Source organism: Protopterus annectens, chromosome 5.part1 (genome assembly GCF_019279795.1).
Source record: "Protopterus annectens isolate FY-2018-M chromosome 5.part1, PAN1.0, whole genome shotgun sequence".
NCBI classification, from domain to species: Eukaryota; Metazoa; Chordata; order Ceratodontiformes; family Protopteridae; genus Protopterus; species Protopterus annectens.
Window position 1 is genome coordinate 408,976,145 of NC_056736.1, and position 21,883 is coordinate 408,998,027.

At 37.5% G+C, this 21,883-nt stretch overlaps 1 protein-coding gene across 3 annotated transcripts in view; it reads left to right on the plus strand.

The window, feature by feature from the left end:
- The window catches only part of PPEF1 (protein phosphatase with EF-hand domain 1), an 829,637-nt gene that overhangs the window by 655,696 nt on the left and 152,058 nt on the right, over positions 1–21,883 (plus strand). For all 3 annotated transcript variants that reach the window (XM_044073062.1, XM_044073063.1, XM_044073064.1), the window contains one exon: positions 8,972–9,056. In XM_044073062.1, the coding sequence (XP_043928997.1) occupies positions 8,972–9,056 (85 nt within the window). The remainder of the gene's footprint in view (positions 1–8,971; positions 9,057–21,883) is intronic.

The window sequence follows — 21,883 nt, forward strand, 5'->3', positions numbered from 1 at the left end:
TGCCATAAGCAGTCCATGTAGTGACTTCAGTTTCTGTATTTCATGTAGTCACTTCATATTCTATAAGCATTTAATGTAAGGACTTCAGATTCTATATGAATTACAGGTTCCCTATTGATTTGTCGACAGCTTAGGTTGTCGAATGCGTATTCATTGACACCTAAGTGTCAAACACTTAAAACAGTGAACGGCCACATCATTGAATTCTTTCCTCAGGATTTGCCCTTTCCCCAATGTAGAGTGGTCTCGGAGTTGGTATATTTAGTCAGGAGGGGTGTGGGGGCAAAGCCCCCCACTATGTTTGGGTGTGTTTGTTTATTTTGTTTGTGGATGGCCAAGTGAATTCTTTCCCTAGGAAAGAATTTGATGATTTGGCTGTTCGCTGTTTTTAGCTTTCAATGCTTAGATGTTGATGATTTTGGCTTCGACAACCTAAGCTGTTGATGTTATGATATAGACGCGAATTACATGGATTGTCATTAACTATTGTAAACATTCCATATCATGACTTAAGCCTCTGTAAACATTCCATGTCATGATGTAAGCATTCCATGTAATCACATCAGCTTATCTGAGCATTTTATTAGTGACTTCAGCTTTTGTAAGTATTCCATATAGTGACTTTAAATTCTATAAGCATTTCATGTAAGGACTTTACATTCTATAAGCTTTCCATGGAGTGTCATTAGTTTCTGTAAGCATTCCTGTCATGACTTGCTTCTGTAAGCATTTCATGTAGTGATTTCAGATTCCATAAGCATTGCATGGAGTTGCAATAGCTACCTTAACCATTGTATTGAGTTTTAACAGCTTCTATATGCATTGCAGGCAGTGATTTCAGATTCTGTAAGTATTCGGGACTGTGACCTAGCTTCTCTAAGCATTCCATGTAGTGACATCAGATTCTGTAAGCATTCCTTGTACTGACATCGGATTTCATAAGCATCCCACCAGTGACATCAGTTTCTGTCAGAATTTATTGTAGTTAATTCCACTTATGTAAGCAAGTGACTTCATATTTTGTAAATATTCTATGTAAGCACTTCAGAATCTATAAGCATTCCAAGGAGTGACATTAGCTTCTGTAAGGATTCCAAATAATGACCTAAGCTATTGTAAGCATTGCATACAGTGGCTTCAGATTCCATAATCACTTCATGGAGTAACGTGAGTTTCTGTAAGCATTCCATGCAGTGATTTCCACTTCTGTAAGTATTTCACTTAATGAATTCAGATGCTATAAGCATTCCATGGAGTTACAACAGCTACTGTAAACATTCCATTTAGTAACATCAGATTATGTAAGGATTCTGTGTACTGACATCAGATTCCATAAGCATTCAGTTAATGAAATGAGCTTCTGTAAGCATTCAATGTAGTGACATCAGCTTCTGTGAGCAATCCATGTAGTTACTTCAGCTTCTGTAAGCATTACATGAAATTACTTCATATTCTGTAAGCATCTCATGGAAGGACTTTAGATTCCATAAGCATTTCATGGAATATCTTAACCTTCTGCAAGCATTCCATGTAGTGGCTGCAGATTGCATAAGTATTCCATGGAGTGACATCCGCTTCTGTAAGCACTCCATGCAGTGACTTCTGATTTTCCAATAATTCCCTCTAGCGAATTTAGCTTTGGTATGCATTCCAAGAAGTGACTTCTACTTATATAAGCATTCCATGTAGTGATTTCAGCTTTTGTAAGTAATGTAGTGACATTAGCTACTATAAGCATTCCATGTGATGACTTCTTTATTTATTTTTATTTATCTAATTGCAGTTTGTTGACCAGGTCAGTCCTACCAGGCTAGAAGCCTCTTTTCCTTTAGATCAAACTAATAAAAGTGCTGCAATGTAAGTGAATGGAGTGCATTGTGATGCAAGTTACAATGTAAGTGAATGGAGTGCATTCTGTCTAAGAAAAACAAAAGCACTTAAAGAGCAATATACACAGAAAACATCTAAATATATAAAATAAAAATAAACTATAAAAACAGTCACACCTTCTGCAATCAACAAGAGTACAGGTGGTCTCTGATTCTGTCTATTCATCTTCCCTATATAAAACGCCACCAAAAGGACTCTAGGGAAGGAATGATGCTTTTATCTACATGTGGGAAACCTTATTATGGGTCACCCATGAGAAAAAAGGAGGGGGTTTTGTGCACTGATTCAGACCCTGGTTGAATAGGTTTAACATTCATCTATGATAACAAACACATTGTGAACATTTTTCATAGCAATTGGAATATTCTTATGACTGACTCTGATGTGGCATTGCTGGTGCATGAAAGGCCTCATTTTTATTATAAGAATTCCTTATCTCTCAAACTAATTCTGTGTTACCCTAGGAGTTCCATTAGTTTCAATAAGGAACATTTATCCCTTGCTACATATCCCTGTGGGAGATGTAATTTTTGCCCTTTTATTGATAGCTCTAATAGCTTTTTACATCCCCGCTTAGGACAACTGTTTAAATTTAAAGTTACAGCAAACTGCAACACATATCTGGCTCACTGCACTTCATGTGCTGCATTTTATATAGGGAAGACAAGTAGACATCTTCATGACAGAATCAGAGACCATCTATCCTGTATTAAGACGTATAATGAGTCCAGTGCATTAGCTAAGCATATTATACAAGCAGGTAATGGCCATAAGTTTATGTTTATGGCTATTGATTCTATCGTTCCCACAGAGTGACTAGGTGATGTTATGAATAAAACAGGAAAGCAGAGCTGAAATGGATTCTTAACTTCAGGTCAGATTGTGAACCTGGCCTGAATGAACATGTTTCTATTAAACCTCTTTTAAAGTCTTGTAGATTGCAGAAAGTATGACTGTTTTTATAGTTTTTTATTTTATATATTTAAATGTTTTTTGTGTATATTGCTGTAAGTGCGTTGGCTTTTCTTAACTAGAATGTACTCCATTCACTTACATTGCAGCACATTGGTTAGTTTGATCTACGTCTACTTATGTCATACTATTTAAACATCAAATGTGTTGTGTGTTTTACTAAAGATATGAAGAAGCTATGTGCAAAAGCGCTAATCTGTTTTTATTTTTTTATATTAAAAGTTCATTTTCCATACAGTTTCCAGCTCTCTGTGTTTGGAATTTGGATTACTTGTTCGTTTGCTGCCTATTTGGAACTTTGTAAGTTTTGCTGCTGCTCTACTTCCCTGTGTTTGGAGTCAGCCTGTTTGAGATTTCTTGGTACTTTTTTGCTTGTGGACTCCACTTATTCCCTGTGGAATTTTTGGACTTTATTTACACAGATGTATTGACACAGCTGTACCTGATAGGATCAAAACAATATACTCAAGAAAAAAAAAGCCTCCCCAGTGGACATCTAGCATTAATAAGTTAAAGAACAAGAATAAGTTGTTGTCTAAGAATAAAAATGAGAGGTCCCAGCATTGGAAGAACACCCTCCTCTGCTTGATCAAACAAATAAGACAACTTGTAACATACTCTAAGGGCAATTTCGAAAAATAATTTAGCAACCATAGCTAAGTATAACTGTAAGGCATTTTTCAGCTATATCTGTAACCTAAAAGGTAGGACCCAGATGTGTGCTGAGCTAGCTGTGGATAGCATCACACACACACTGATACTGCAAAAATAGGTAACCTATTAGCTGACAGGTTTGGCAAAAATTTCACCCCCCCCCCGTTCCCTCCAAACATTCCACAAAACATTCTCTCTACATCTCTCCCACCTTACATTTCCAAAGAGCAAGTCATTAATGCTTTTTGCAAGGTCAAAAGCACTGCCTGTATGAGGCCGGATGGCATACCAAATTGCATTTTAAGTGGTCTAAAACATGAGTTAGCAACTTCATTAGGTACTCTTTTCAACCATAGCCTGAGTATTAATGTTGGCACTGCTAAATGGAACACAGCAACTGTCATCCCCCTTCATAAAGGGGGTACCACAACAGACCCTGAGAACTATAGACCCATAATTTTAACCAGCCTTATCTGTAAGGCTATGGAATGAATCATCATAGACCTTATAAATAAGGATATAGGTGATCTTCAAACCTATGATCCAACACAGTTTGGTTTTGTCAAAGGCAGGTCATGCCTGTTAAACCTGATGGAATTCTTTGAAAATGTCACCAGAGCCATAAATGAAGGCAAATCTGTGCATGCAGCCTACCTTGACTTAACCAAGACCTTCAACACAATCCCATATTTGGGCATCATTAATAAACTCTCCCAGTTGAATATCAACCCTTATGTTGTCAGGTGGGTTGCTAACTGTCTCATCAACAAATCACACTCAGTCAGAGTTGGGGACTTTACCTCAACCCAGCAGGCCTGTCATCAGTGGGGCTCCACAGGGCCCCCCTCTTGTTTGGAATATACTTCCCAAAAATTCAGGCCAAAACGGGGGGGGGGGGGGCTGTGACTGACTAAGTTTGCTGACAACTACAAATTAGGTGCAATCATTTATTCCCCAAATGATGTCAATATACTTTAAGAGGGACTTACACAAACCAAACACTGGTGCCAAGGCCATGGACTCAAACTCAGTGCTAAAAAATGCATTTTCATCCCCTTTGGTAAAAAAAGATATCCTTGCAGACTATTATTTAAATAGTAATACCTTAAGTAACAACTCAGTAGTGAGAGACTTGGGAATGCAAGTTGACTGTAGCCTAAACTTTGACCACCATGTCTTTACTGTGGTAAGGAAGGAATTCAACATCGCACACCTCATTAGCAAAGGCATTGCCTCAAGGGTGAAAGAGGTCATATCTCTGTACTCGACCCTCATCAGTCCAATAATTGAATGCAGTACTCCCTTTGGAATGTACCTTACCAGGCACCTGTGCAACTTGAGAGACCTCAGTGATTTCTAACTAAGAAAATTCAGAATCTCCAGCACGTCATACATTAACAGACTGAAATCACTGTCACTGTACTCAGTAGCATACAGACTACTTAGATGAGACTTGTGCCTGGTCTACAGAGCAATCTTAGATCCAAACCTAACAGAAATGGTGCACATCCAGAAGTCAAATGGACAAGGGATACCTGCTCCAGGGACCTTAACCTGGCCTGTGACATAAATAGGACTTGCTGGAGAGACAGGTATATCTCTCAGAGGTTACCACTCCTCTGAAATAGGCCACCAATTCACATAAAACAAAGGCCCTCTATGACCCTGTTTAAGTGTAGCCTGGTTGACTGGATGGGAAACCATAAATTCCTGCCAGGGATTTCACCTATGACCTTCCTAGATATGGGCAGTCATTGCTAACTAAGATCTTACATTTAGGCAAGATCCTTTATATTGGGCTTTTTAGTATTATTTGGGTATACTTGGCTAGGCTTATAAAGACCTTCGGGTCAAAAGCCTAGTAACCACCTATGAACCTATATTTGTGCTCGAGTGTTATGACTTTATTATGTATGTCTAGTTTTTCATTCTGCTAACCGTATGCATCTGGATCTTTTCTCCCAGGGCCTCCACTGAAAATGGGTACCTCATGACCCAGTCAGACTTCCCTGGTAAACAGATGCCAAATAAATAAATAAATAAGTAAATTTCTCTAACTCCACAATTGTTGTCTTTTAATTTTTAAAGAGCATTAGATTTATCTGAGACATAAAGCTTGAAGCTGTTAATGAACTGCTTCCTGTAGTTAAAAATGACAGGATTTAAATCCTTTCACTTCCATTCACCTACTGCATGACATTAAGTCACACAGACAGAGTTCATTGGGATTACATGTTTAAGAAATACATAAATGAACATAATGTTTAAAATGAGTCCTTTTATGGGACTTTTTCTCTTCTCTAATATTTCTGTCTTTGTTAAAAATTCCTTAACACAGAAGCTGAGAAGTATTTTGGTCTGTTCCTTGCAAAATCTATGGGTTTCATGCAAATTGTTGTGGATTGCATTCATGAAATAATGACAGGGATGTGAACTGTAGGCTTTGAATCCTTTAGAAAATGTATGTCATGCTTATAGAAAATTAAGTCCCTTATATGGAATGCTTACAGAAGCTGACATCACTGCTTTGAATCTTACAGATAATCTTTGCTACATAGAATGCTTACAGAAGCTGCTGACATTATATGGAATGCTTATGGAGTCTGAAGAAACTACATGGAAGGCTAATGGAATCTGAAGTCACTCCATGGAATGCTTACAGAAGCCTAAGTCATGACACGGAATGCTTACAGAAGCTAATGACACTCCATGGAATGTTTGTAAAATCTGAAGCCCTTACATGAAATGCTTACAGAATATGAAGTCACTACATGGGATGCTAACAGAAGCTGAAGTTGCTATATAAAATAGTTACAGAAGCCAAAGTCACTACATATACTGCTTACGATCTGAAGTCACTACATGGAATAGTTACAGAAGCCGATGTCACTATATGGAGTGATTACATAATTTGAAGTCACAGCAAAGACTGCTTACTGAAACTGGAGTCAATGCTTGGAATATGTACAGAAGCTGAAGTTACCAAGTGAAATGCTTAAAGAAGCTGATTTTACTACATGGAATGCTGATGGAATCTGAAGTCATTAAATGGAATGTTTATAAAATCTGAAGTCCTTATGTGAAATGTTAACAGAATACGAAGTCACTACATGGGATTCTAACAGAAGCTGAAGTCACCTTGTGGAATGGATAGAGAAGCTGATATCACTTCATTGAATGTTTATGGAAACTAATTTCACTGCTTAGAATGCTTACAGAATCTGAAGTCAGTACATAAAATGCTTATAGAACTAATGCCACTGCACAGAATGCTTATGGAATTTGACATCACTACAGGAAATGTTTACAGAATCTCAAGTCAGTGCTTTGAATGGTTACAGTAGTTGACGTCACTATATGAAATGCTTACTGAAGCTGATGCCAGTCATAGAACGCTTATGGTATCTGATGTCACTGCATGGATTGTTTACAGAAGCTGATGCCACTCATGGAACACTTTTGATATCTGATATTAATGCTTACAGAAGCTGAAGTCACTACATGGAATGTTTACAGAAGCTGACCTAACTCCAATGAATTCTTAGGGAATCTGAAGTTACTCCCTGGAATATTTTTTAGAGCTGAAGTCAGTGTATGGAATATTTACAGAAGCTGAAGTATTTACAAGAAATAATTATAGAAACTGATGCCACTCCATGGAATACTTGCAGAAGTTAAAGTCATTACATGGAATCCTTATAGAAGCTGAAGTTATTATAGGTTCATAGGTTAATACTAGGCTGACTGCCCTTGTGGGCCATTTTAAGCCTAGCCAATTACCCCATGTGAGAATCAAACCCTGCAGCTTGTGTCTGTAAGGTAAATATCTTAACCACTATGCAAACCTCCCACCCTCCTTATGGAAGGATTACAGAAGCTGATGCTAGAATATGGAATGCTTACAGAATCTTAAGTCACTACATAGAGTGCTTGTAGAAGCTGAAATCACTACATGGAATGCTTAGAGAAAATGAAGTCCTTACATGAATGTTTACAAAAGCTGAAGTCACTGCTTAGAATGCTTACAGAAACTGAGGTCAATGGATGAGACGCTTACAGAAGTTGATGATGTCACATGGAATGTTTATGGAATTTAAAGTCACTACATGAAATGCTTAGAGAAGCTTATGTCAGAAAATGGAACGCTTATAGAATCTGAAATCCTTACGTGGAATGTTTACAGGATATGAAGTCCTAGAATGCTTACAGAAGCTGAAGTCACTAAATGCAATGCTTACAGAAGCTGACATCACTAATGGAATGCTTATAGAATCTGATGTCAGTAAATGGAATGAGTAGGGAACCTAAAGTCCTTACGTGGAGTGCTTACAGAATTTGAAGTCACTACATGGAATGCCTACAAAAGCTGATGCTACTCCATAGAATGCTTATATAATCTGATGTCACTATGTGGAATGCTTACAGAACCTGAAGTCAGTGTTTGGAATGGTTACAGAAGCAAACGTCACTACATAGAATGCTTATAGTATCTGAGGTCACACCACAGAATGCTTCCTGAAGCTGATGATATTACATGGAATACTTATGTAATTTAAAGTCACTACTTATAGAAGGATAACACATGAAATGGAATGCTTACAGAAGCTGATCACACTCCACAGAATGCTTATAGAATCTAATATCCTTACATGGAATACTTACAGAATATGAAGCCACTAAATGGAATCCTTACAGAAGCTGAGGTCACAATATGGAATACTTACAGAAGCTGAAATCACTTAAAGAAATGCTTACAGAAGCTGATGTCTCTATGTGGAATGCTTATAGAATCTGAAGTCACTACATGGAGTTCTTGCAGAAGCTGATGTCACTAAATGGAATGTCTACAGAAGCTGATATCATCCCATAGAATGCTTATAGAATCTGTTGTCAATACACGGAATGCTTACTGAATTTGATGTCACTACGTGGAATGCTTACTGAATCTGAATCCGCTACATGCAGTTGCAGATTAAGTATATCTCGGGCCAAGGACTGTATTCTACCATGGGCCCAATGCCCTCTGCTCCCTACCCTGTTTCCTCCCTCCCATTCCAATCTCCTGCCCACAACTTATTTTCAGGGGAACAGACACACACACACACACACACACACACACACACACAATCAATCTCCATGATGATTAGACTGCCAAAGAAGGACCTTAATTTTCCAGCATTTTAACGCAACATTATTCTGGTGTTTGTTGGAGAATTAAGTTATTCTCAGGCATTATGGACTGAGACTTTCATGCATCCAACAGGAGACATTAATCAAGTGCATGTTAGGCAACAAGTCAACTATGCAACGTTTGAATGAGCTACATATATAAAAAAATGATAATTAACTGGTTATGGATATTGACATTTTTATATATGTTAGTGTATATTATCTCATCATGAAACTGTATTACATACCAGAAAATATGATGATTATTTGTCTTTTTTTGTTGCAGGTTCAGTCGAATGTAATAGAGACATTATACAGGTACAAGGCAGACCTGGAAATCATATTTAATATTATGGATAAGGATCACTCAGGTAAATTTTATCTACTTTACAGAATGATCATTTATTTGCTAATTAAATAATACTACATTTTGAAACATTGACATTAAATAAACTTGCATGGGTCATGGAAGTAAAATATAGAAATAATTTAAAGCAGGGATATTAATTTGTCCAGTTTCATGTAATGATTCCTTAAAATAAAACATGCATGCATAAATGCCATTAAGTCTGTTTATGGGAACTTTTCCTTATTTTTAAATTACTTTACTTCTAGTCATTTTTAAGAAGGCTTCTCCAAACTACTGACTATTTTGTCTGCTTTGGGTTCCTGATTGTAAAAGGGAGTTATCTCCAAAATGATGTGGGCTCAAGCTAAATGCCAAAAAATGTATAGTGGTCCCATTTGGGAAAAAACACGTACCTGTGAACTACCACATAGGTGGCAGTACACTAAACACCAAAACTGTGATAAGAGACCTAGGGACACAGGTGGACAGTGGTCTCACCTTTGATAACCATATAGCCACAATCCTTCTACGTGGCACACCTCATCACTAAGGGATTTTATCCAGAAAAAAATGAGGTCATTGTCCCTCTGTACTCATCCCTCATTAGACCCATTATAGAATACAATGCCCCATTTGGTATATACTTCACAAGACATCTGCCACAAGTAGAAAGGCCACAGAAATACATCACAAAAAGAATCACAGGCCTAAAGCAGATGCCTTATGCTCACCGTCTAAAGAAACTCTAGCTATACTCAGTCACATATCACCTACTCAGAAGCAATCTTTGCCAAACATACAAGGCCATGTCAAACCCAGAGTTGTTGGACATGCTACACTTAAAGAAATCCCAATCCCTCCGAGCCACATGCTCCAGGGATCTTAACCTTGTCATCACAATGAATAGAACATGCTGGAGGGATAGGTTCCTGACCCAGAGACTCCCCATACTCTGGAATAGGCTGCCCATACATGTCAGGCAGAGCGCCTCAATGGCCCTCTTCAAGAGGAACCTTGATGATTGGATGGGAGATAGGAAATTCACCCCAGGGATCACATCAGTAGCCCTGCTAGACAGGGGTCCAAGAAAGTAAATATCTGTGGGAAGCAATATCCAGGGAATCGTTATGGCTAGGCTTGTATAGGCCTTAGGGCCGATAGCCTAGTTCCTACCTATTAACCTATGAACCTATATTCTCCTGAAATTTTAAGAAAATGGTAATGAGGGTGTTACCTGTAACATACTCCTTACTGTGTGCTCATAGCTTCAGAGGCAAAGGACCAGATACATTTGAAAGTTTAATAAAAAAGTAGTGTAATTTTGTAAGTCACAAACATTAAAAAAATGAGCATTTTACTTGTAAACACAAATACATTAACTCTCTTATGCCTACAGCCACACTACTACTACTATAATCTCTTTGGAGAAGATCAGTGTATCATGTAAGGCATAACATCAGTAGCACTGTAACATTAAGCATAATATTTGGGTTTACCAAACTTCTGTATTCTGTTTTCAGGATGGATTTTTCTCAGCAGTGAATATCTTCCATGCAAGAATCAACATGAGTCTTGTGCCACGGACATCACTGATGTAGGTGTCATGAGTCAAGGGTCTTGTGCTGACATGGAAGTCACTGATGTAGGTGTCATGAGTCAAGGGTCTTCTGCCATGGAAATCACTGATGTAGATGCCAAGGGTCTTGTGCCATGGAAGTCACTGATGTAGCTGTCATAAGTCCAGTGTCTTCTGCCATGTAAGTTATTGATATAGGTGTCATGAGTCAAGGGTCTTGTCCCATGGAAATCATTGATGTAGGTGTAATGAGTCTAGGGTCTTATGCCGTGGAAGTCACTGATGTAGGTATCATGAGACTCAGGTCTTATGCCATGGAAGTCATTGATGTAGGTATCATGAAACTGTCTTACATATCTCAGATTGGTATTTGCTGATGTCATTTCTACCACCAGTTCCTGCCTTTGGTGGTCACTCATCATTGCTTGTTTAGCTCCAGCTGACAGTTTTTGAAGAAATCTTCATAATACAATTGATGCAATACAATTTCTGAAGAAATCTTCAGAATACAATAAGATCTGCTTGCGAGACAGGTATGTTTCCCAGAGACTGCCCCATCTATGGAACAGGCTCTCTATAGGATCATAGGAGATTACTAAGTTATTGACCCAGAGGTCATTTTAAGCCTAGCTGTTTCAACCCAATGTAATACCATAGAGGTATTAGTTAATACCCAAGACTGCATTTAGTGATGACTGCCCATGTCCATGAGAGTTGCGGAAGCAGAGTTCCTCCCTAACCAATTCAAGTGCAACTTGGACAGTTGGATGAGGAACAGGAAATTCATCCCTGGTTTGGCACCTGTGTCTCTAATGGACACAGGCCATTCTGTAAATGGTTCATCTCCTAGGCCCCTGCTTATAAATGTTTCATCTCCCAAATCCCTGCTTACACTTAGCAAGCATATCAAAACTTGACAGAGATTTGGGATGCATGTCTATGCTTAAAAAGGCCCTTGTGGTCATTAGCCTAGTAAACACCTATGAACCTCTGAAGCATCTAGTTGTCTTTGTCCTCAAAACCTATGAGCAAGTATGTATATGGTAGGCAGATAGTATCAAAAGGTTACTACTCAAATGCGTGTTCTGCTTAGGGCCTGAACATAATAAAAAATCGGTCATGAAGAATTGTTCGGGATTTACCAAGCTGCTAGACAGAGATAGTTAAAGGACCTAAGTATATTTATTTATTATTTACTTATTGGCATTTACTTACTAGGAAAGTCTGACTGAGCAGTGCCCTTTTTCAGTGGAGGCCTGGAAGAAGATCTGCATTATACAGACATCATGGACATCATTTGCATTGTTTCATAATTTACAGTCAGATTCATTCATGGGCAATGGTTCCATTATTCAGACATCCTTGACATCAGTTACATCACTTACAATCAATTTCAATTAAAAGCAACAGCTACATGGGTTGTATATGAATATCTTTTAATGCAGGGAGGTATATGCAGTACAATATCAACAGTATGCATAGATTGTTAGGTTTTACTTAAGACTATCTGTTAGTATAATGCCTTATTCAAAGTCTAGGACACTGGAAGAGAAGACAAAGAGTTAGAGAAACCAAAGAAAGGAAGGGGGTGGGGCACAATGAAGGTAAAGGAGATGAGATGATATTGGAGGGTATAGTTGTAATAATATTACATTAAGGTTTGTGCAGCAGTGAATTGTGTCACAGATTCCGATAGCTATATTTGTACCAGTTTAACCAGGGGTGGTGCAGGTGCAGAACCATTTATCTCTCAGAAGTTGCTTTAGTTGGCATTTAATGTTTTTCAAGTTGCAGACTATTCTTAAGTTAAGTGAGATGGTATTTCAGCAATTAGCAATGCAATGTGAACATGGGGAGTATCCTGCACTGTTGTTTGGTTTAGTTATGGACAGTAATAATTTGTCAATGGATGACAGAGGTCTCTTAGTAGTATAACATTGAATGATGGAATAAAGAGGTGGGAATTTTTCAGGGTTGCTCAGTAGTTTAAAAGTTGTAATTAAATTGTGAGCATAATCGAGTTATTTAGATCTAGCCAGTTAAGTTGTTTTAGAGAGAGGCAGTGATGTCATTATTAGTTGGTTGCAAATTTGGCTACATTACTGTAGTATTGTTCTAGTTTGGCTGATAGAGCAGCTTTGTGATTTGTTAGGGTAGGAGAGGCATATCATAGGATGTGGAGGAGAAAAGAAGTGGCTGTGTTTTGTCTGGCAGAGTCAGTAAGGTAGTGTTTTACTCTGTAGAGGCAGACTAGATTTTGGTGTGTCTTGATTATGGCTTGTTGAAGGTAGAGATCAAATTTCAGGTGGTCATCTTTAATCCCAGTAAGTTGTTTGGTGTGGGATACCAGCTCTATACTGGTCTTGTTGGATGACAGTATGTTAAAGATATATGTAAATTCATATGTGACAAAAATAACTTAAAACATAAGAAAGAAAAGAGCTAAGAAGTACTTTTGCATATCTATATGCAAAGAAAACCAGAAACAAGAGGAATAGGTCTATCAGAAAGTCTGAAAGTTTTTTCACAAAAAGAAATTAATTAAATAAATAAACAAATAAGGAATCCAAATTTTTAGATTCTGATGACAGAAAAGCTTTAACAGACTCTGTTGAAAAATATATACATTTTTACAGTGGCACCACAATACAGGGTCATCTGTGATGCCTTTAAGTATGTAAGAATCCTCTACTTACATGAACACCTAACTCTAATACATCACAAATTGTATCGCAGTTGAAGGAGGCATCAAATCCAGACCGCCGAACAGTAGATGAGCCATTGTGCAGGAGCAGCAATGGGTGCTGCTGCCACCGTTCACCCTTGTACCATGGTGTCACTTACTTTGAAAGGCCAGTGATAGCCACTATTATACTTGATGCGGACTACAAAAGCAAAATGAAAGAAAACATTTGAAAAGCCTGTTACCATCTTTTTTAAAGATGAGAACAGTCTTATTAAACCCTAATGTATGTACTCTCAATATGATGATTCCAGCCATAACAAACAAATTGTCATAACTGTCTGGCTTTCCACCTGAGAAAAGGGCTTTCAAAGAGGTTATAATTAATAACAGAATTGTACAGCTGGCCCACTGCAGAGTTCTCATCAAGAAAAAAGCATTATATAGAAATGCTCAAGTAACCAGACTCTAACAGCAGAACTCCTGCTGCATTTTAAGCATTTTTAAGGATTTATTGAAATGTAACCCAATATACTTAGACACACAGTCTCCATGTCATAAGTCGGTCATGTATCTTAGACCTTTACAGTAACTTAAAAGCTGGCCCTGCTAATTTAGCTGAATCTTCAGTGTTTCTGTTACCAGCAAATGTCTTCCTACAGGTATATTATCCCTTTAAAGGGAGATGAGCTTGCTGCATTGATATGAGAAAAGGCTTATACTTCTGGTATGTTGACAATAAGAGTAATGTGACTTACTGTTACACCTGGTTTCCTATCAAAATACAGTATCCAGATCAATTTAGGCTACTACTGAAGGAATAAGACTATGTATTATAAAAAAAAACTGCTTCAAAATATGTGTACATACTTTAAAATGCTCCTAAATTTCTAGAGATACTGTAGCTAGGACACCTGCCACATGTCTGGATGGGGAGGGTCTATATCATGAGTGAATCGCACAAATTGTGGACGCTCATAATATCAAACATACCAGACCTCGAACTTCCTATTGTGGAGGGCTGAACCCCCCCCCCCTGCTAAATATATATTCCAGCTCTGAGATCGCACTACAGTGGGGCAAATATCCCATTATTCACTGTACTGCGATCTCAGAAAAAGCACTTCGAGGTCAGGTATGTTTGATATTATGAGCATTTGCAATTTGTGCAATTCGCTCATATGATATAGACCCTGGATGAGGTCTAAAAAAATTCCAGAAGATGACAGAGCTTAGATGCTATATTTAGCTGTTTTAGGAAACCCCCATTTTTTTGTCAGCCAGATTTAGATATAATTAAAACTTTACAGTAAAAAGCAAGACTATGGAATCTTAGCTAGACACATACATCCTTCAGTTCCTCAATTTCAAAGGACATAGCCTGCATCTAAAAGATGGCTTTATAGGAATACACCATATATCTAGCAGCTTCATCCACAGATGCAAATCTGAAAGAACCAGATTTATGTACTGCAGCGGTGGTGGTGCTGCAGTAGCATTGTCGCCTCACAGTAAGACACTGTCTGGTTCGATTCTCAGCTAGAGCGTCTTCTGCGTGGAGACATGCGTGAATGGGTGTACCTTTGTTGAAGATCGTGCGTCAGGCCTGGCAAGCCGGTACGTAAAAATCAACTGCCAATCATTAGCGGACCAGAGTTCCGCTGTGGCGACCCCTAACTGGGTAAAGCCGAAAGACACAAACAAACAAATTAGTCTGAAAAGAATTTAGCTGTGATGTTGATGGTCACATGGTTGCAACGACTTGAGACTGGGGGCAGTGTCCCATATAAACAAGGTATCAGCTATGCTGTCACTTAGATGGTGTACTGCAGTGGTGGACTGCCTTTTAGAGACAACTCTTAATGGGGGATTCATGTCAGGTCATCATCATGGCAGCCAGGAGGGCAGGTATAACAACAGGGAACAGGGATCATGGCAAAAAGCCATACAACTTGCCAGGCAGACAGTGGTGGCACATAGTGTGTCCACTGTAAGTGCTGACCTCATAATTACTGCCTGTACAGGAGTGGAAAGAGGGCTTATAGATGACACATGTTAAGAATGGACAACTGCTGCACCAGAGCAATGGGATGCGTGAACTCTGATCACTGTTGTACATGCATCTGTGCAACAGGATATGCACTGTACAATGTTTCTTCACCATCTATGCACTTCACTACTTTGTCCACATATTTTCACAGAGGAGTGTGCCACCGGAGATTACCTGTACATTGTAGGGATTGGTGTATTTGCTGCTGATTTCAACCCCTTGCAAGCATTTCAGCATTTGTCACCCTGCCTCTGTAGGACATAGAACCTTGGAACCATGTGTCCTTTCACCTCCCAGCTACATTTTCTCCTGACAAGGATTCTTTCTAAAGATAGTAGTCTTAAATAAATCAATTATCCAATGTGCCTTCTCCTCATTTTTATTATTTCCTGGAGAAATTACAGTTTGTCTTTTTGCATATACCTGCTAAGCCAGTTATTTGCATTTAAATTAATGGGCGTCCAGTTTGTGCATATAAGTAGGAAATCCTTTACAGTTAAGTCTTCTGAGGATGATGTAGCTGGACTTATATTATAAAATTCTAGTGCTAACTAAGTTAAATACAGTTTTGAACATAAGTAGAATATTATACTGACTGAACAGCTGAGTAACAAGTGAATACTGAACTTTGGGTATGCAGATTTTATATACAATAATATAATTTTTCTGCCATCATGGGCATCTAACTGACTGCTTTCTGGCATAACCATCATTTTGTTTTCTTCACAGGATCATCACAGTTACTTTGCTGATCAGGAAAGATCTCTTTACCTTAGTCTGAAAAAAAACACATTGTATTTGGGACTTGATGTCCTGCTCTCAGTACAAGAGTTATGCTTTTTAAATTCTGTTTTGTATAATATTACAATTGCAAGGTGTATATTAAATAATAATATACCTCCTCAATTATATTGTTGGACTGTTTATCCTAACTTTCTCAAGTTATTCTTCAAAGGCTTCTAAAACAATCAATAGATGAAAAATTCCAAGGACAGCAGTAACCCAAAAGAAGAAATTTAATAAAAACTGGCTCCAATAATTTCATTAGTTTATTTTGCAGAATACTAACAGTTACACAGCAAGAAAGAATGGCTTTGCTATCTCATAGCAAGTAGACCCTTCTAAAGGTATAAAACACACAGTTCTTGAGCAGCTCATATACCATTTTCTAAATGCTATTATCCAATAATTACATAAATAAGCAATTAACAAAACATAATATTTTAAAGTGACAACATATTTTCAGTTATTCAGCAATGAACACAGCAATTCTAAAGTAAAATGTTACAGACTAGAGCAACTATAATTTTTACTTTATTAATGCATAACTTACAAAACAGGTATTAAATTAAACAGTTCATTTAATATTGTTCTCTTTATTTGAAGTAAATTAAATTATCCCTATATGTTTAATAACTGTTAATCTAAATCATGAAACCTGTTCTCATGAAATAGTACATGATTACTTAAATGATAATCTAGTTTTCAAGTTCTTATGTCCCAGATAAGCAACAATATATGTACAGTACATCCTCATAGTTATGCCTATGTATAACGTATTACATGTAGAGTACATCCTCAAAGTCATGCCTATGTGTAACCTATTACTTGTACAGTACGTCCTCATTGTCATGTTTATGTGTAACGTATTACATGTACAGTACATCGTTATAGTCATGCCTATGTGTAACATATTACATGCACAGTATATCCCATATTACATGTACAGTACATCCTCATAGTCATGCCTATGTATAGCATATTACATGTACAGTACATCCTCATAGTTATGCCTATGTGTAACATATTACATGTACAGTACATCCTCATAGTCATGCCTATGTGTAACATATTACATGTATAGTACATCCTCATAGTCATGTCTGCGTGTATCATATTACATATACAGTACATCCTCATAGTCATGGTGCAGCTTTTAGCATTGTCACCTCACAGCAAGAGGTTCTCTGGTTCAATTCTCGGCTGGAGTGCCTTCTGTGTGGAGTCAGCATGTTCTCCCAGTGGTCAAGTGAATTTAAAGATAGGCAGGTAACTGTGCACATGTGTGGGTGTGACTTCCTTGAAGGTTGGGTGCTGGGCAGGCAACTCAACACCATAAAAATTCACTGCCTGCCATTAGCGGACCAGAGTTCCCTTGTGGTGACCCCTAACCGGGAAAAGCTAAAAGACAGTTTACATCCTCATAGTCATATCTATGTGTAACATATTACATGTACAATAAATCCTCAGTCATGCCTATGTATAGCATATTACATGTACAGTACATCCTCATAGTCATTTCTATGTGTAACATATTAGATGTACAGTACATCCTCATAATCATGCCTATGTATAGCATATTACATGCACAGTAGATCCTCATAGTCATGTCTATGTGTATCATATTACATGTACAGTTCATCCTCATAGTCATACCTATAACATATTACATGTACAGTACATCCTCATAGTCATGCCTACCTATGTGAACATATTACATGTACAGTACATCCTCATAGTCATGCCTATGTGTAACATATTACATGTACAGTACAGCCTCATATTCATGTCTATGTATAACATTTCATGTACAGTACATCCTCATAGTCATGTCTGTGTAACAGATTTCATGTACAGTACATCCTCATAGTCATTTCTATGTGTAACATATTAGATGTACAGTACATCCTCATAATCATGCCTATGTATAGCATATTACATGTACAGTAGATCCTCATAGTCATGTCTGTGTGTATCATATTACATGTACAGTTCATCCTCATAGTCATGCCTATAACATATTACATGTACAGTACATCCTCATAGTCATGCCTACCTATGTGAACATATTACATGTACAGTACATCCTCATAGTCATGCCTATGTGTAACATATTACATGTACAGTACAGCCTCATATTCATGTCTATGTATAACATTTCATGTACAGTACATCCTCATAGTCATGTCTGTGTAACAGATTTCATGTACAGTACATCCTCATAGTCATGCCTATGTGTAACATATTACATGTACAGTACATCCCATATTACATGTACAGTACATACTCAGTCATGCCTATGTATAGCATATTACATGTACAGTGCATCCTCATAGTCATACCTATGTATAGCATATTACATGTACAGTACATCCTCATAGTCATGCCTATGTGTAACATATTACATGGACAGTGCATGCTCATAGTCATGCCTATGTCTAGCATCTTACATGTGCAGTACATCCTCATAGTCATGTCTCTATGTAACATATTACATGTACAGTACATCCTGATAGTCATGCCTATAGCATATTACATGTACAGTACATCCTCAGTCATGTCTATGTGTAACATATTACATGTACAGTACATCCTCATAGTCATGTCTGTGTAACATATTTCATGTACAGTACATCCTCAGTTGTGTCTATGTGTAACATATTACATATACAGTACATCCTCATAGTCATGTCTATGTGTAACATATTACATGTACAGTACACTCTCATCATGCCTATGTGTAACATATTGCATGTACAGTACATCCTCATAGTCATGCCTATGTGTAACATATTACATATACAGTACATCCTCATAGTCATGCATATGTATAGCATATTACATGTACAGTACATCCTCATAGTCATGCCTATGTATAGCATATTACATGTACAGTACACCCTCCTAGTCATGCCTATGTGTAACATATTACATGGACAGTACATCCTCATAGTCATGCCTATATCTAGCATCTTACATGTGAATTACATCCTCATAGTCACGTCTCTGTGTAGCATATTGCATGTACAGTACATCCTTGTAGTCATGCCTATGTATAACATAGTGCATATACAGTACATCCTCATAGTCATGCCTATAACATATTACATGCATAGTATATCCTCATAGTCATGTCTATGTGTAACATTTTGCATGAAGAACAAACTACAAAGCAAGTAACTGATTCATTACATTTTATCACATTATCTTTTGCATGATTGCTACATACAGAACTTTGAAATCTGTATCTGAAAATGCCTAAGTCAAGACGCTTACAAATTCTTCAGAAATATTAAATATTACATGTCTTTTTATTAGTGTACTACATACTAATGTCCTTTAATTTTTTCCTCTTTGAAAAATACAGCCTTGGTTTTGTGCCTACTACTTATGATAACTTGCCGTCTGACAAGAAATCATTTCAGACAAACTGTAAATGTTACCAAAATGGCCTTCCTTAACATTAAATTTAATACTAAAGGTAATGGAGTTTGAAATTACTGTTGCACATAGTAATCTCCTTCTGTAACACTCTTGGCCTACCCACACTAGCTACTTTTATTATATGTCTAGGTAAATGTTTTCTTCAGAATACCCTTACTGCAAATAAAACTTTTCAGATGTGGCCTACATTTTCTAAATAATTCTATAGATGAATGCTTATCCTTTTATGTCTAAAACGTGCATAAATGTTATGAAATGTAACTCTCTTAGGATGAGTGCTTTTATAGTGAAAACACTAAAGAGAAGAAGTGGGCTTAGCCAAAAGTTTTGCCACCATACTTTTACAAAATGTATCCATGAATGTCAAATTTAAAAGTGAACCTTAGGTCAAAAGTACTTATATTCAACCAGTCTGCAAACCCTTGATAAGTTCTTCTGCCCAATCCAATAAAATGTGAGGGCATAGCTCAGTGGCAGAGAATTTGATTGCCGACTAAGTGATTTCCTAGATCAAGTGTGGTTGCTCCCTGGTGGGATGACTGTTTGACAGTTAGTGCAGAGGATTAAGACTATGAACTGTTGACAAGCTAGTTCCTGTGGTACAGGGTTTGATTCTGGACTGCAAGCCTAGTCAGAACATATGAAATTATTAAGAAAGCTAAACCGAACAATGATGTTTTTGCTGAATGGAGTAATGCCAACCAACAATATAATACTTTCCTCAAAATAAGATATACAGACATTAATCTGGCTTTGTGGTGCAGAAGGATGAAGCCCTGACTATGATCCACATAACTAGAGATCAAAAAGTGGCCCTGACACTGGAGTAGCCAGGCAGGAAAAGAGGAGGGAAGGGGGTGTGGCCAGCTAGCCTACCAAGGAGATGGGGATTTGCAGGCACTCTAAGAGTACACAGAGAAGTGCAATTTTTCTGGTGAAGACCAGGAAAACCACTACTTTTGCTTGAGGTGAGGGGGAATGGGTCTACTAACTAGCAATGTCCATTGTGGAAGTGAGGGATAAGTAGTGTGGACAGACTATTTCATGTCTGCCTTTGGCTCAGCAAGCTGGGCATCATAGGGAAGCTAAGGAACAAAAGTAAAAACCCTAAAGTCACACCTATTGGCTGTCTGAATGATGGTCACCACTGGATGACCTTCATCCTAGTGATAGTATGGTAAACAAATTGGAGGACTGGCCCAGTGAAAACTGAAGGTCAACAGGCAATAGAGGAAAAGATGCAAAAAAAGCTACACTTAAATTTGCATAACTGGAGGAAATATTAACCCAAGAACAATGTCACAAAGGGCTTCTCTACTTTTCACTTGTGTTCCTATTACCCAAAAGTTAGTTGCTTGTTTGTTGTACTAGTTTCCTTAGTAACAAGATACAAAGAATCATAGTTCTGATGACTGTTTCACAATAGAAATTGCTGCCAGTGTGCTTTCTATGTACACACCGACAGTGATTCCTTTGTTTTGGGAGATTTCACACTTCTTTCTTTTTGAGAACTACAGAGTTGATATATAAAAGTTCAGGGGTTGTGAATGGCTTGCTTCCCACATTGACAGGTGCAGGAAAAATCCTTATCATTTGAGTTTTCACCCTTTTATATTTCAAGCATTTATTTTCTTATTGTGCTTTCTTGGGTTTTAATCACTCAAGGTTTATTGGTGAAATGGCCTCAATACTATAGCTAGTAATCACCATTAAATTTTAGTCAAAAACTCAAATGTAGTGGCTAATCAGTATATCATTAGACATAACATTTGAAGTCTTCAGAGAAAATGCATAGGCTGTATTACTAAGCTCAAAAAATGGACAGATATAAAGATTATATCCAAACGAAGGACTCTATATACACACAGTCATGTAAGGTATCTACTTTTTCTTAAAAAAATCTTTAGTGTTCCTAATATAACTAGGTCTGCTCATGATTAAAGGCTGTAAGAAAAAGTTAACAAAGTGACCCAGCTTTTTGTTTAATTAACTATGGATAAACAATATAGTCCTTCCAAAGCCTCAACAGAGAGTTTTCGGATGACACTAGAATTATATTTACGCTGATTTGTACTCAGTCAATATTAATTACATTCCCGTTTCTTAAGGATATATTTCTGTAGCCAAGAGAGCATCTTACAATTCTATCACAAATTGATTTAGCATTTGTAAGAATGCATTGTGTTTTTCAAATCCACTGCATTTCCTAGCTGAAGATAAGCCATTTACTTAAATTTGTGAAGAATAATTCAGTATATTAATAAATAGCAAGGAACCACAAAGTGCTGATGCTAGTTTCTCCTCAGATTAATATAT